General features: G+C 41.0%; 1 protein-coding gene and 1 long non-coding RNA gene across 6 annotated transcripts in view; one reads left to right on the plus strand and one right to left on the minus strand.

Annotated features, from left to right (window-relative positions):
- The window catches only part of LOC139763170 (uncharacterized), an 82,019-nt gene that overhangs the window by 58,659 nt on the left and 8,715 nt on the right, over nt 1-14,645 (plus strand). The window lies entirely within an intron of this gene.
- LOC139763143 (max dimerization protein 1-like) overlaps nt 1-14,645 on the minus strand; it is a 618,467-nt gene that overhangs the window by 20,241 nt on the left and 583,581 nt on the right. For all 5 annotated transcript variants that reach the window (XM_071688871.1, XM_071688879.1, XM_071688850.1 and 2 more), the window contains one exon: nt 13,181-13,323. In XM_071688871.1, the coding sequence (XP_071544972.1) occupies nt 13,181-13,323 (143 nt within the window). The remainder of the gene's footprint in view (nt 1-13,180; nt 13,324-14,645) is intronic.

A 14,645-nucleotide genomic window follows, 5' to 3' on the forward strand; every position in this document is an offset into this window, starting at 1 on the left:
CCAAAAGAAGGAATGGAGAAGGTGGGTCACATGAGGATATTCCCTCTAAGGCTCAGTTCTCTGTTCTTGATGCTAACTTGCTGATGCGGAAAATGGTGAATATGTATGGAAAAAAAAGAAATATATATATATATATATATTTTTTTTTTTTTGCTTTGTCGCTGTCTCCCGCGTTTGCGAGGTAGCCAGGGAAACAGACGAAAGAAATGGCCCAACCCACCCCCATACACATGTATATACATACGTCCACACACGCAAATATACATACCTACACAGCTTTCCATGGTTTACCCCAGACGCTTCACATGCCTTGATTCAATCCACTGACAGCACGTCAACCCCGGTATACCACATCGCTCCAATTCACTCTATTCCTTGCCCTCCTTTCACCCTCCTGCATGTTCAGGCCCCAATCACACAAAATCTTTTTCACTCCATCTTTCCACCTCCAATTTGGTCTCCCTCTTCTCCTCGTTCCCTCCACTTCTGACACATATATCCTCTTGGTCAATCTTTCCTCACTCATTCTCTCCATGTGACCAAACCATTTCAAAACACCCTCTTCTGCTCTCTCAACCACGCTCTTTTTATTTCCACACATCTCTCTTACCCTTACGTTACTTACTCGATCAAAACACCTCACACCACACATTGTCCTCAAACATCTCATTTCCAGCACATCCATCCTCCTGCGCACAACTCTATCCATAGTCCACGCCTCGCAACCATACAACATTGTTGGAACCACTATTCCTTCAAATATACCCATTTTTGCTTTCCGAGATAATGTTCTCGACTTCCACACATTCTTCAAGGCTCCCAGAATTTTCGCCCCCTCCCCCACCCTATGATCCACTTCCGCTTCCATGTTTCCATACGCTGCCAGATCCACTCCCAGATATCTAAAACACTTTACTTCCTCCAGTTTTTCTCCATTCAAACTCACCTCCCAATTGACTTGACCCTCAACCCTACTGTACCTAATAACCTTGCTCTTATTCACATTTACTCTTAACTTTCTTCTTTCACACACTTTACCAAACTTTTCACTGCTTCTAACAACTTGCCTCCCACACCATATATTTTTAATACCTTCCACAGAGCATCTCTATCAACTCTATCATATGCCTTCTCCAGATCCATAAATGCTGCATACAAATCCATTTGCTTTTCTAATTATTTCTCACATACATTCCTCACAGCAAACACCTGATCCACACATCCTCTACCACTTCTGAAACCACACTGCTCTTGCCATCTGATGCTCTGTACATGCCTTCACCCTCTCAATCAATACCCTCCCATATAATTTACCAGGAATGCTCAACAAACTTATACCTCTGTAATTTGAGCACTCACCTTTGTCCCCTTTGCCTTTGTACAATGGCACTATGCACTATGCAAGCATTCTGCTGATCCTCAGGCACCTTACCATGAATCATACATACATTAAATAACCTTACCAACCAGTCAACAATACAGTCACCCCCTTTTTTTTTTTATAAATTCCACTGCAATACCATCCAAACCCGCTGCCTTGCCGGCTTTCATCTTCCGCAAAGCTTTTACTACCTCTTCTCTGTTTACCAAATCATTTTCCCTAACCCTCTCACTTTGCACACCACCTCGACCAAAACAACCTATATCTGCCACTTTATCATCAAACACATTCAACAAACCTTCAAAATACTCACTCCACCTCCGTCTCACATCACCACTAGTTGTTATCACCTCCCCATTAGTCCCCTTCACTGAAGTTCCCATTTGTTCCCTTGTCTTACACACTTTATTTACCTCCTTCCAAAACATCTTTTTATTCTCCCCAAGATTTGATGACACTCTCTCGCCCCAACTCTCATTTGCCCTCTTTTTCACCTCTTGCACCTTTCTCTTGACCTCCTGCCTCTTTCTTTTATACATCTCCCACTCATTTGCATTATTTCCCTGCAAAAATCGTCCAAATGCCTCTCTCTTCTCTTTCACTAATAATCTCACTTCTTCATGCCACCATTCACTACCCTTTCTAATCTGCCCACCTCCCACACTTCTCATGCCACAAGCATCTTTTACGCAAGCCATCACTGCTTCCCTAAATGCATCCCATTCCTCCCCCACTCCCCTTACCTCCTTTGTCTCACCTTTCTCCATTCTGTACACAGTCTCTCCTAGTACTTCCTCACACAAGTCTCCTTTCCAAGCTCACTTACTCTCACCACTCTCTTCACCCCAACATTCTCTCTTCTTTTCTGAAAACCTCTACAAATCTTCACCTTCGCCTCCAGAAGATAATGATCAGACATCCCTCCAGTTGCACCTCTCAGCACATTAACATCCAAAAGTCTCTCTTTTGCGCGCCTATCAATTAACACGTAATCCAATAACGCTCTCTGGCCATCTCTCCTACTTACATATGTATACTTAAGTATATCTTGCTTTTTAAACCAGGTATTCCCAATCACCAGTCCTTTTTCAGCACATAAATCTACAAGCTCTTCACCATTTCCATTTACAACACTGAACACCCCATGTATACCAATTATTCCCTCAACTGCCACATTACTCACCTTTGCATTCAAATCACCCATCACTATAATCCGGTCTCGTGCATCAAAACCACTAACACACTCATTCAGCTGCTCCCAAGGCACTTGCCTCTCATGTTCTTTCTTCTCATGCCCAGGTGCATATGCACCAATAATCACCCATCTCTCTCCATCAACTTTCAGTTTTACCCATATCAATCTAGAGTTTACTTTCTTACACTCCATCACATACTCCCACCACTTCTGTTTCAGGAATAGTGCTACTCCTTCCCTTGCTCGTGTCATCTCACTAACCCCTGACTTTACTCCTAAGACATTCCCAAACCACTCTTCCCCTTTACCCTTGAGCTTCGTTTCACTGAGAGCCAAAACATCCAGGTTCCTTTCCTCAAACATTCTACCTATCTCTCCTTTTTTCTCATCTCGGTTACATCCACACACACTTAGACACCCCAGTCTGAGCCTTCAAGGAGGATGAGCACTCCCTGCGTGACTCCTTCTTCTGTTTCCCCTTTTAGAAAGTTAAAATACAAGGAGGGGAGGGTTTCTAGCCGCCCGCTCCTGTCCCCTTTAGTCGCCTTCTACGACATGTGAGGAATGCTTGGGAAGTATTCTTTCTCCCCTATCCCCAGGGATATATATAAGCACATATATATATATATATATATATATATATATATATATATATATATATATATATATATATATATATATATATATATATATATATATTTATTTATTTATTTATTTATTCATTTTGCTTTGTCACTGTCTCCTGCGTTAGCGAGGTAGCGCAAGGAAACAGACGAAAGAATGGCCCAACCCACCCACATACAAATGTATACACATACACGTCCACACACGCAAATATACATACCTATACATCTCAATGTACACATATATATACACATACAGACATATACATATATACACATGTACATAATTCATACTGTCTGCCTTTATTTATTCCCATCGCCATCTCGCCACACATGGAATAACAACCCCCTCCCCCCCTCATGTGCGAGGTATTGCTAGGAAAAGACAACAAAGGCCCCATTCGTTCATACTCAGACTCTAGCTGTCATGTAATAATGCACTGAAACCACAGCTCCCTTTCCACATCCAGGCTCCACAGAACTTTCCATGGTTTACCCCAGACGCTTCACATGCCCTGGTTCAATCCATTGACAGCACATCGACCCCGGTATACCACATCGTTTCAATTCACTCTATTCCTTGCACGCCTTTCACCCTCCTGCATGTTCAGGCCCCGATCACTGAAAATCTTTTTCACTCCATCTTTCCACCTCCAATTTGGTCTCCCACTTCTCCTCATTCCCTCCACCTCTGACACATATATCCTCTTAATCAATCTTTCCTCACTCATTCTCTCCATGTGACCAAACCATTTCAAAACACCCTCTTCTGCTCTCTCAACCATACTCAACAACCTTATACCTCTGTAATTGGGGCACTCACTCTTATCCCCTTTACCTTTGTACAATGACACTATGCAAGCATTCCGCCAATCCTCAGGCACCTTACCATGAATCATACATCATTAAATAACCTTACCAACCAGTCAACAATACAGTCACCCCATATTTTAATAAATTCCACTGCAATACCATCCAAACCTGCTGCCTTGCCGGCTTTCATCTTCCGCAAAGCTTTTACTACCTCTTCTCTGTTTACCAAATCATTTTCCCTAACCCTCTCATTTTGCACACCACCTCGACCAAAACAACCTATATCTGCCACTCTATCATCAAACACATTCAACAAACCTTCAAAATACTCACTCCATCTCTCTCACATCACCACTACTTGTTATCACCTCCCCATTATCCCTCTTCACTGAAGTTCCCATTTGCTCCCATGTCTTATGCACCTTATTTACCTCCTTCCAAAACATCTTTTTATTCTCCCTAAAATTTAATGATACTCTCTCACCCCAACTCTCATTTGCCCTCTTTTTCATCTCTTGAACCTTTCTCTTGACCTCCTGCCTCTTTCTTTTATACATTTCCCACTCATTTGTATTTTTTCCTTCCAAAAATCATCCAAATGCCTCTCTCTTCTCTTTCACTAATAATCTTACTTCTTCATCTCACCACTCACTACCCTTTCTAATCAACCCACCTCCCACGCTTCTCATGCCACAAGCATCTTTTGCGCAAGCCATCACTCCTCCCCCACTCCCCTTACCTCCTTTGTTCTCACCTTTTTCCATTCTGTACTCAGTCTCTCCTGGTACTTCCTCACACAAGTCTCCTTCCCAAGCTCACTTACTCTCACCACTCTCTTCACCCCAACATTCTCTCTTCTTTTCTGAAAACCCCTACATATCTTCACCTTCACCTTCATTATCTTTCCTCCAGTTGCACCTCTCAGCACATTAACATCCAAAAGTTTCTTTCGCATGCCTATCAATTAACACGTAATCCAATAACGCTCTCTGGCCATCTCTCCTACTTACATACGTATGCTTAAGTATATCTCGCTTTTTAAACCAGGTATTCCCAATCACCAGTCCTTTTTCAGCACATAAATCTACAAGCTCTTCATTTCCATTTACAACACTGAACACCCCATGTATACCAATTATTCCCTCAACTGCCACATTACTCACCTTTGCATTCAAATCACCCATCACTATAACCCGGTCTTGTGCATCAAAACCACTAACACACTCATTCAGCTGCTCCCAAAACACTGGCCTCTCATGATCTTTCTTCTCATGCCTAGGTGGATATGCACCAATAATCACCTATCTCTCTCCATCATCTTTCAGTTTTACCCATATCAATCTAGAATTTACTTTCTTACATGCTATCACATACTCCCACAACTCCTGTTTCAGGAGTAGTGCTACTCCTTCCCTTGCTCTTGTACTCTCACTAACCCCTGACTTTACTCCCAAGACATTCCCAAACCATTCTTCCCCTTTACCCTTGAGCTTCGTTTCACTGAGAGCCAAAACATCCAGGTTCCTTTCCTCAAACATACTACCTATCTCTCCTTTTTCTCATCTTGGTTACATCCACACACATTTAGACACCCCAATCTGAGCCTTCAAGGAGGATGAGCACTCCCTGCGTGACTCCTTCTTCTGTGTCCCGTTTTATATATATATATTTTTCTTTTTCTTTTAAACTATTTGCCATTTCCCGCGTTAGCGAGGTTACGTTAAGAACAGAGGACTGGGCCTTTTTTGGAATATCCTCACCTGGCCCCCTCTGTTCCTTCTTTTGGAAAAAAAAAAAAAAAAACGAGAGGGGAGGATTTCCAGCCCCCCGCTCCCTCCCCTTTTAGTCGCCTTCTACGACACGCAGGGAATACGTGGGAAGTATTCTTAATCCCCTATCCCCAGGGATATATATATATATATATATATATATATATATATATATATATATATATATATATATATCTGTTTCCCTGGGGATAGGGGAGAAAGAATACTTCGCACGTATTCCCTGCGTGTCGTAGAAGGCGACTAAAAGGGGAGGGAGCGGGGGGCTGGAAATCCTCCCCTCTCGTTTTTTTTTAATTTTCCAAAAGAAGGAACAGAGAATTGGGCCAGGTGAGGGTATTCCCTCAAAGGCCCAGTCCTCTGTTCTTAACGCTACCTCGCTAATGCGGGAACTGGCGAATAGTTTGAAAGAAAGAAAGAATATATATATATATATATATCTTTTTTCTTTTCTTTCAAACTGTTCGCCATTTCCCGCATTAGCGAGGTAGCGTTAAGAACAGAGGACTGGGCCTTTGAGGGAATACCCTCACCTGGCCCAATTCTCTGTTCCTTCTTTTGGAAAATTAAAAAAAAAAAAAAACGAGAGGGGAGGATTTCCAGCCCCCCGCTCCCTCCCCTTTTAGTCGCCTTTTACGACACGCAGGGAATACGTGGGAAGTATTCTTTGTCCCCTATCCCCAGGGAAATATATATATATATATATATATATATATATATATATATATATATATATATATATATATATATATATATATATGGATGGTATTGCAGTGGAATTTATTAAAAAAAGGGGGTGACTGTATTGTTGACTGGTTGGTAAGGTTATTTAATGTATGTATGACTCATGGTGAGGTGCCTGAGGATTGGCGGAATGCGTGCATAGTGCCATTGTACAAAGGCAAAGGGGATAAGAGTGAGTGCTCAAATTACAGAGGTATAAGTTTGTTGAGTATTCCTGGTAAATTATATGGGAGGGTATTGATTGAGAGGGTGAAGGCATGTACAGAGCATCAGATTGGGGAAGAGCAGTGTGGTTTCAGAAGTGGTAGAGGATGTGTGGATCAGGTGTTTGCTTTGAAGAATGTATGTGAGAAATACTTAGAAAAGCAAATGAATTTGTATGTAGCATTTATGGATCTGGAGAAGGCATATGATAGAGTTGATAGAGATGCTCTGTGGAAGGTATTAAGAATATATGGTGTGGGAGGAAAGTTGTTAGAAGCAGTGAAAAGTTTTTTATCGAGGATGTAAGGCATGTGTACATGTAGGAAGAGAGGAAAGTGATTGGTTCTCAGTGAATGTAGGTTTGCGGCAGGGGTGCGTGATGTCTCCATGGTTGTTTAATTTGTTTATAGATGGGGTTGTTAGGGAGGTAAATGCAAGAGTTTTGGAAAGAGGGGCAAGTATGAAGTCTGTTGGGGATGAGAGAGCTTGGGAAGTGAGTCAGTTGTTGTTCGCTGATGATACAGCGCTGGTGGCTGATTCATGTGAGAAACTGCAGAAACTGGTGCCTGAGTTTGGTAAAGTGTGTGGAAGAAGAAAGTTAAGAGTAAATGTGAATAAGAGCAAGGTTATTAGGTACAGTAGGGTTGAGGGTCAAGTCAATTGGGAGGTGAGTTTGAATGGAGAAAAACTGGAGGAAGTGAAGTGTTTTAGATATCTGGGAGTGGATCTGGCAGCGGATGGAACCATGGAAGCGGAAGTGGATCATAGGGTGGGGGAGGGGGCGAAAATTCTGGGGGCCTTGAAGAATGTGTGGAAGTCGAGAACATTATCTCGGAAAGCAAAAATGGGTATGTTTGAAGGAATAGTGGTTCCAACAATGTTGTATGGTTGCGAGGCGTGGGCTATGGATAGAGTTGTGCGCAGGAGGATGGATGTGCTGGAAATGAGATGTTTGAGGACAATGTGTAGTGTGAGGTGGTTTGATCGAGTGAGTAACGTAAGGGTAAGAGAGATGTGTGGAAATAAAAAGAGCGTGGTTAAGAGAGCAGAAGAGGGTGTTTTGAAGTGGTTTGGGCACATGGAGAGGATGAGTGAGGAAAGATTGACCAAGAGGATATATGTGTCGGAGGTGGAGGGAACAAGGAGAAGAGGGAGACCAAATTGGAGGTGGAAAGATGGAGTGAAAAAGATTTTGTGTGATCGGGGCCTGAACATGCAGGAGGGTGAAAGGAGAGCAAGGAATAGAGTGAATTGGAGCGATGTGGTATACCGGGGTTGACGTGCTGTCAGTGGATTGAATCAAGGCATGTGAAGCGTCTGGGGTAAACCATGGAAAGCTGTGTAGGTATGTATATTTGCGTGTGTGGACGTATGTATATACATGTGTATGGGGGGGGTTGGGCCATTTCTTTCGTCTGTTTCCTTGCGCTACCTCGCAAACGCGGGAGACAGCGACAAAGTATAAAAAAAAAAAAAAAAAAAAAATATAAATATATATATATATATATATATATATATATATATATATATATATATATATATATATCTTTTTTCTTTCATCCTATTCGCCATTGCCTGCATTAGCGAAATATATATATATATATATATATATATATATATATATATATATATATATATATATATATTTCTTTTCACCTACATATTCGCCATTTCCCCAAGTTAACGAGGTAGCATTAAGAACAGAGGTCTGAGCCTGAGAGGAAAAATCCTCACTTGGCCCCCTTCTCTATTCCTTCTTTAGGAAAAATAAAAAGTGGAGGGGAGGATTTCAGCCACCTGCTCCCTCCCCTTTTAAGACACGCAGGGAATACGTGGAAAGTATTCTTTCTCCCCCATCTCCAGGGATAATATATATATATATATATATATATATATATATATATATATATATATATATATATATATATATATATATATATATATATATATACTGAATGTGTTGAATGTGTTTGATGATAGAGTGGCAGATATAGGGTGTTTTGGTCGAGGTGGTGTGCAAAGTGAGAGGGTTAGGGAAAATGATTTGGTAAACAGAGAAGAGGTAGTGCGGAAGATGAAAGCCGGCAAGGCAGCAGGTTTGGATGGTATTGCAGTGGAATTTATTAAAAAAGGGGGTGACTGTATTGTTGACTGGTTGGTAAGGTTATTTAATGTATGTATGACTCATGGTGAGGTGCCTGAGGATTGGCGGAATGCGTGCATAGTGCCATTGTACAAAGGCAAAGGGGATAAGAGTGAGTGCTCAAATTACAGAGGTATAAGTTTGTTGAGTATTCCTGGTAAATTATATGGGAGGGTATTGATTGAGAGGGTGAAGGCATGTACAGAGCATCAGATTGGGGAAGAGCAGTGTGGTTTCAGAAGTGGTAGAGGATGTGTGGATCAGGTGTTTGCTTTGAAGAATGTATGTGAGAAATACTTAGAAAAGCAAATGGATTTGTATATATATATATATATATATATATATATATATATATATATATATATATATATATATATATATTTATTATACTTTGTAGGAGTCTCCCGCATCAGCGGGGTAGTGCAAGGAAACAGATGAAAGAATGGCCCAACCCACCCACATACACATGTATATACATACACATCCACACATGCACAGACACATACCTATACATTTCAACATATACATACATATTCATACACAGACATATACATATATACACGTGTACACAATTCATACTTGCAGCGTTTATTCATTCCCATCGCCACCCCGCCACACATGAAATGACTACCCCCTATCCCCACAGGCACAAGAGGTAGCACTAGGAAAAGACAACAAAGGCCACATTCGTTCACACTCAGAATCTAGCTGTCATGTATGATGGACCAAAACCACAGCTCCCTTTCCATATCTAGGCCCCACAAAACTTTCCAAGGTTTACCACAGATGCTTCACATGCCCTAGTTCAATCCAATGACAGCACATCAACCCCAGTATACCACATCGTTCCAATTCACTCTATTCCTTGCACGCCTTTCACCCTCCTGCATGTTCAGGCCCCGATCGCTCAAAATCTTTTTCACTCCATCTTTCCACCTCCAATTTGGTCTCCCACTTCTCCTCGTTCCCTCGACCCCGACATATATATCCTCTTTGTCAATCTTTCCTTACTCATTCTCTCCATGTGACCAAACCATTTAAAAACACCCTCTTCAGCTCTCTCAACCACACTTTTTATTACCACACATCTCTCTTACCCATATCTAGGCCCCACAAAACTTTCCAAGGTTTACCCCAGACGCTTCACATGCCCTAGTTCAATCCACTGACAGCACATCGACCCCAGTATACCACATCGTTCCAATTCACTCTATTCCTTGCATGCCTTTCACCCTCCTGCATGTTCAGGCCCCGATCGCTCAAAATCTTTTTCACTCCATCTTTCCACCTCCAATTTGGTCTCCCACTTCTCCTCGTTCCCTCGACCCCAACACATATATCCTCTTTGTCAATCTTTCCTTACTCATTCTCTCCATGTGACCAAACCATTTAAAAACACCCTCTTCTGCTCTCTCAACCACACTTTTTATTACCACACATCTCTCTTACCCTTTCATTACTTAATCAAGCCACCTCACACCAAATATTGTCCTCAAACATCTCGTTTCCAACACATCCAACCTCCTCCGCACAAGTCTATCTATAGCCCATGCCTTGCAACCATATAACATTGTTGGAACAACTATTCCTTGAAACGTACCCATTTTTGCTCTGAGATTACAGTCACGACTTCCACACACTCTTGAATGCTCCCAGAACCTTTGCCCCCTCCCCCACCCTTTGACTCACTTCTGCTTCCATGGTTCTATCCACTGCTAATTCCACTCCCAGATATCTAAAACACTTCACTTCCTCTAGTTTTTCACCATTCAAATTTACCTCCTGATTTACTTGTCCCTCTACCCTACTGAACCTAATAACCTTGCTCTTATTCATATTTACTCTCAGCTTTCTTCTTTCACACACTTTACCAAACTCAGTCACCAGCTTCTGCAGTTTCTCACCCCAATCAGCATCCAGAGCTGTATCATCAGTGAACAACTGACTCACTTCCCAAGCCCTCTCATCTATAACAGATTGCATACTTGCCCCTCTCTCCAAAACTCTAGCATTCACCTCCCTAACAACCCCATCCATAAACAAATTAAACAACCATGGAGACATCACGCACCTCTGCTGCAAACCAACATTCACTGGGAATCAATCACTTTCCTCTCTTCCTACTCATACACATGCCTTACATCCTCGATGAAAACTTTTCACTGCTCCTAGCAACTTACCTCCCACACCATACACTCTTAATACCTTCCACAGAGCATCTCTATCAACTTTATCATAGGCCTTTTCCAGATCCATAAATGCTACATACAAAATCATTTGTTTGTCTACGTATTTATCACATATATTCTTCAAAGCAAACACCTGATCCACACATCCTCTAACACTTCTGAAACCAGAACGATCTTCCCCAATCTGATGCTCTGTACATGCCTTCACCTTCTCGATCAATACCCTCCCATATAATTTCCCAGGAATACTCAACAAACCTATACCTCTGTAATTTGAACACTCACCTTTATACACCCCCGTTGAGAAACCTAATTACGAGGGGGGTTTCCAACCCCCCTGCTCCCGCCCCCTTTTGTCACTTTCTACGGCATGTGGGGAATACGTGGAAGTATTATGTCAGTGTATGTATATGTATGTATACGTTGAAATGTATATGTATGTATATGTGAGTGTGTGGGCTTTTATGTATATACATGTGTATGTGGGTGAGTTGGGCTATTCCTCATCTGTTTCCTTGCCCTACCTCACTATCAAGCTGGCACTCATCATGCTCTTTACAATTCATCCGTCATTATGAATGTATAGAGCACAATGTCTGTTACACTTGAGGAAGTTTATGCCACCCTGCAGGCATCATCAACAGATACTTTATTTTCACTTTTCTTCTCTCTCCTCCTCTCCAGCAATTTCTTCTCCCTCCTTCCCTCCAGCAATAAGATGCTTTTTAAGAAATGATGATGTTAGATATGGAAACTTTTAGTTTTGCCTTGAGAAAAGAGTAGTAAAAATGGTCCAAATACCATTTTTGTACTTCTGGAAAATTGAAATTTTGGGGGAATGCAGGTGGTTTTTCTTTATGGAGTTAAAGGGTTAGAGTACGTATTTACATCAATTATGTTTGTTGGTGCATAAAATCAAAGTTTTCTTTCTTTCACACGGTCATTTGTACCTGGGATACGATATCCACTTATTACTTCTTCCTTCACTCTGTTTCCCACTTATCCATTCCAGTCACTCAAAACATAGTTTCTGCCCCAGTTCTCCCCCCTCTACTGCTCTAACGTCACTCCAGAAAGCACATATATGCAATTTGTTAAAACATACAGTATGCTTTTCTTGTAATATTCCTAATAAGAAGGTAATACATAACTCAGATGTTTATTTCTTTACACTACAAGTGAGCAAAAATATGATTGAGAGGTTTCTCACCTTCTTTTTCAATTTCCACCAAATCAATGACTGATTAACCATGTAGTTAACTTAGTAATTATATGTAATTAACATGGGATTACTTTTCTGAATTAAGCTTATTAAAATAGCTAATTAGCCAAAGTATAACTTTTCATTCTATCCTTAGCATGATGAACTGCTAGTTTTACAGCATCTCTAACGAGTACAATTTCAGAGCTTTAAGCTTGTTTCAGGAATTCCCCCAAAGTATTTACAGCATCTTTTGATTCCACTGGTAATATTTTTTCTATCACTGACATCTCTCATTCTACTTCTTTTTCTAATTCCCATGTTCTTACTGTCAGTCACACACTAGAAACCAATGCATTTTTTTTTACCCTTTTTTGCTTTATTTTTATTTACGTTTACTTTCCTAAATACTCCTATAATTAGATTACCTCATTTACTGGATAAAATCCCATTTTTGCCATAATTTTTTTGCAGTACATGAAGTAGAACAATAATTAGTCACAAATGAAACCTAAATATTTTCTAGACATGTCTGAAACTTTATGCTAGAGGTTTCAAATTAGCGTTGAGAAGCTCAGTTACCAAAATTTTCAGAGGAAGATGTATGCACCCCTTGCAAAGTAACTGGAAAGGACAGTCAAAAGGGTAAGGAATCTACCCCAGGGATTTCATTATCCCTTCCTCTTGCCAGCCTCTGGAAAAGTAATCCCAGTTCTTGAATATCAATGCCCTAAAAAAAGGTGCATGTATGCAACTAACCCACTCGAGTAAATAGGAAAGGAGTTAAAGGAAAATAAAAATAATCTAACAGAAACTTACGAAATTATACAAAAAGCAGTCATTCATGACAGAATTAACGGAGGTATATGTAAATCCATATGAAAAAAGACTGATGAATACCTAAAGTGCATGGGAGGGAGGTTCAGTGATGGTGAGGCGGCGGGTGGATATGGTGACCCCTCCATCGCTGGCAGACGACTGGATGGACGAGTGGTCATCGGTGTCACTCTGGTTGCTTGCATAACCCAGTATGTCTATCTCATCTGCAATGTAAATGTTTGATATAAATTCAACTGACAATAGTGCAGCGAAGTACAAACCTTATCAATGAGTAAAATCAGTATTGCACCTGACAAACTAGAGTTCCTAATGAATTACCATAAAAAAAGTTGGTAAAACACATCCACTTCAAATGGTTTTGTACCCCCCTACTGAACATCACTTTGTAGTCTTAACCTCTATCCCCTGACCTCCAAAACTTTATGGCCAACATCTATTCACCATAGGAAGACCCACAGGGCTGGTTATGTGAGAAACTAATCAAGCAGAGACTGGTTAGTTAATGACGGTGGACTGGGGAATGAGGGACTGTCAGCACAACTACTGCTAGAAACACTGCCTACAAGTTTGACTGATTAAAGAGACAATCAGGAGTATCAGTAGCTTTGAATGTAATATCTGTGATACAAGTTTGGTCCATATCCAATTACTCAATCAAGACAATGCACACATTAATTCATTCAACTGCAATGTATTAAGCAAGTCCATGTAAACCTGACCAATGATCTCTGAACCTCAAACACTTACTAAAGTTAAAAGCTTGGTATGGTTTTGTTGTTCTGTCATTCTGAGCTGTGGGGTTCTTGTTGCCCAAGCATAAATGAGAAGTTGATATGAACAGACTGAAGTTAAGTCAAACACCATAGGTCATGAGCTTTCTTAAAATAATATGTGCAAATTACAGTTCATCAGGAAATTGCTCACAGGCAATTCCAAGTCTTAACACTAATGTACACAGTCCACTACATAGCGATTCAGTCTGATGGATAATTTTATTTGCTTTACTTACTGGCTACACATCTGACTTTGAATGACCTACTCCCCACTGGTCCTAACCCAGTTTTCTTTCACTCGGATGAACAAGGAGAAGAATGTGATCCTTTGGATGGTCCCAACCACAATTTACAATCACTGTCCATCTCATCCTTTATCTACAAGAGACTTGGGCTATGATTTGGCCATTATCTGTCAGCATACACCACCTTCAGCTTTGATCTCCTCACTCAATGAATACAGTGCATCACGTCAGACAACTTCTCCAGGAATGTGGTATGGGCTTCCATGACAGCTACATCTGCTTCCACGACAGCTTTTTCTTCCTTTCGGTATTGTACAGCAGAATCTTATCCTGCATCTGAAATCGTCCATGGCTGCAGAGATTTACCTGTCCCTAGATCGTGGTGAAAGGTGGTGGTCCCACTAAATATATGGTGGCTCTTCTTGGCATGTCTCATTTGTCTGGCAACATTTTCTGATGTCATGACACGGAAACTCAGTTCGAGCATCTTTTCCATCCTCAAGGCAA

This window comes from Panulirus ornatus, chromosome 3 (genome assembly GCF_036320965.1).
Source record: "Panulirus ornatus isolate Po-2019 chromosome 3, ASM3632096v1, whole genome shotgun sequence".
Taxonomy (NCBI): domain Eukaryota; kingdom Metazoa; phylum Arthropoda; class Malacostraca; order Decapoda; family Palinuridae; genus Panulirus; species Panulirus ornatus.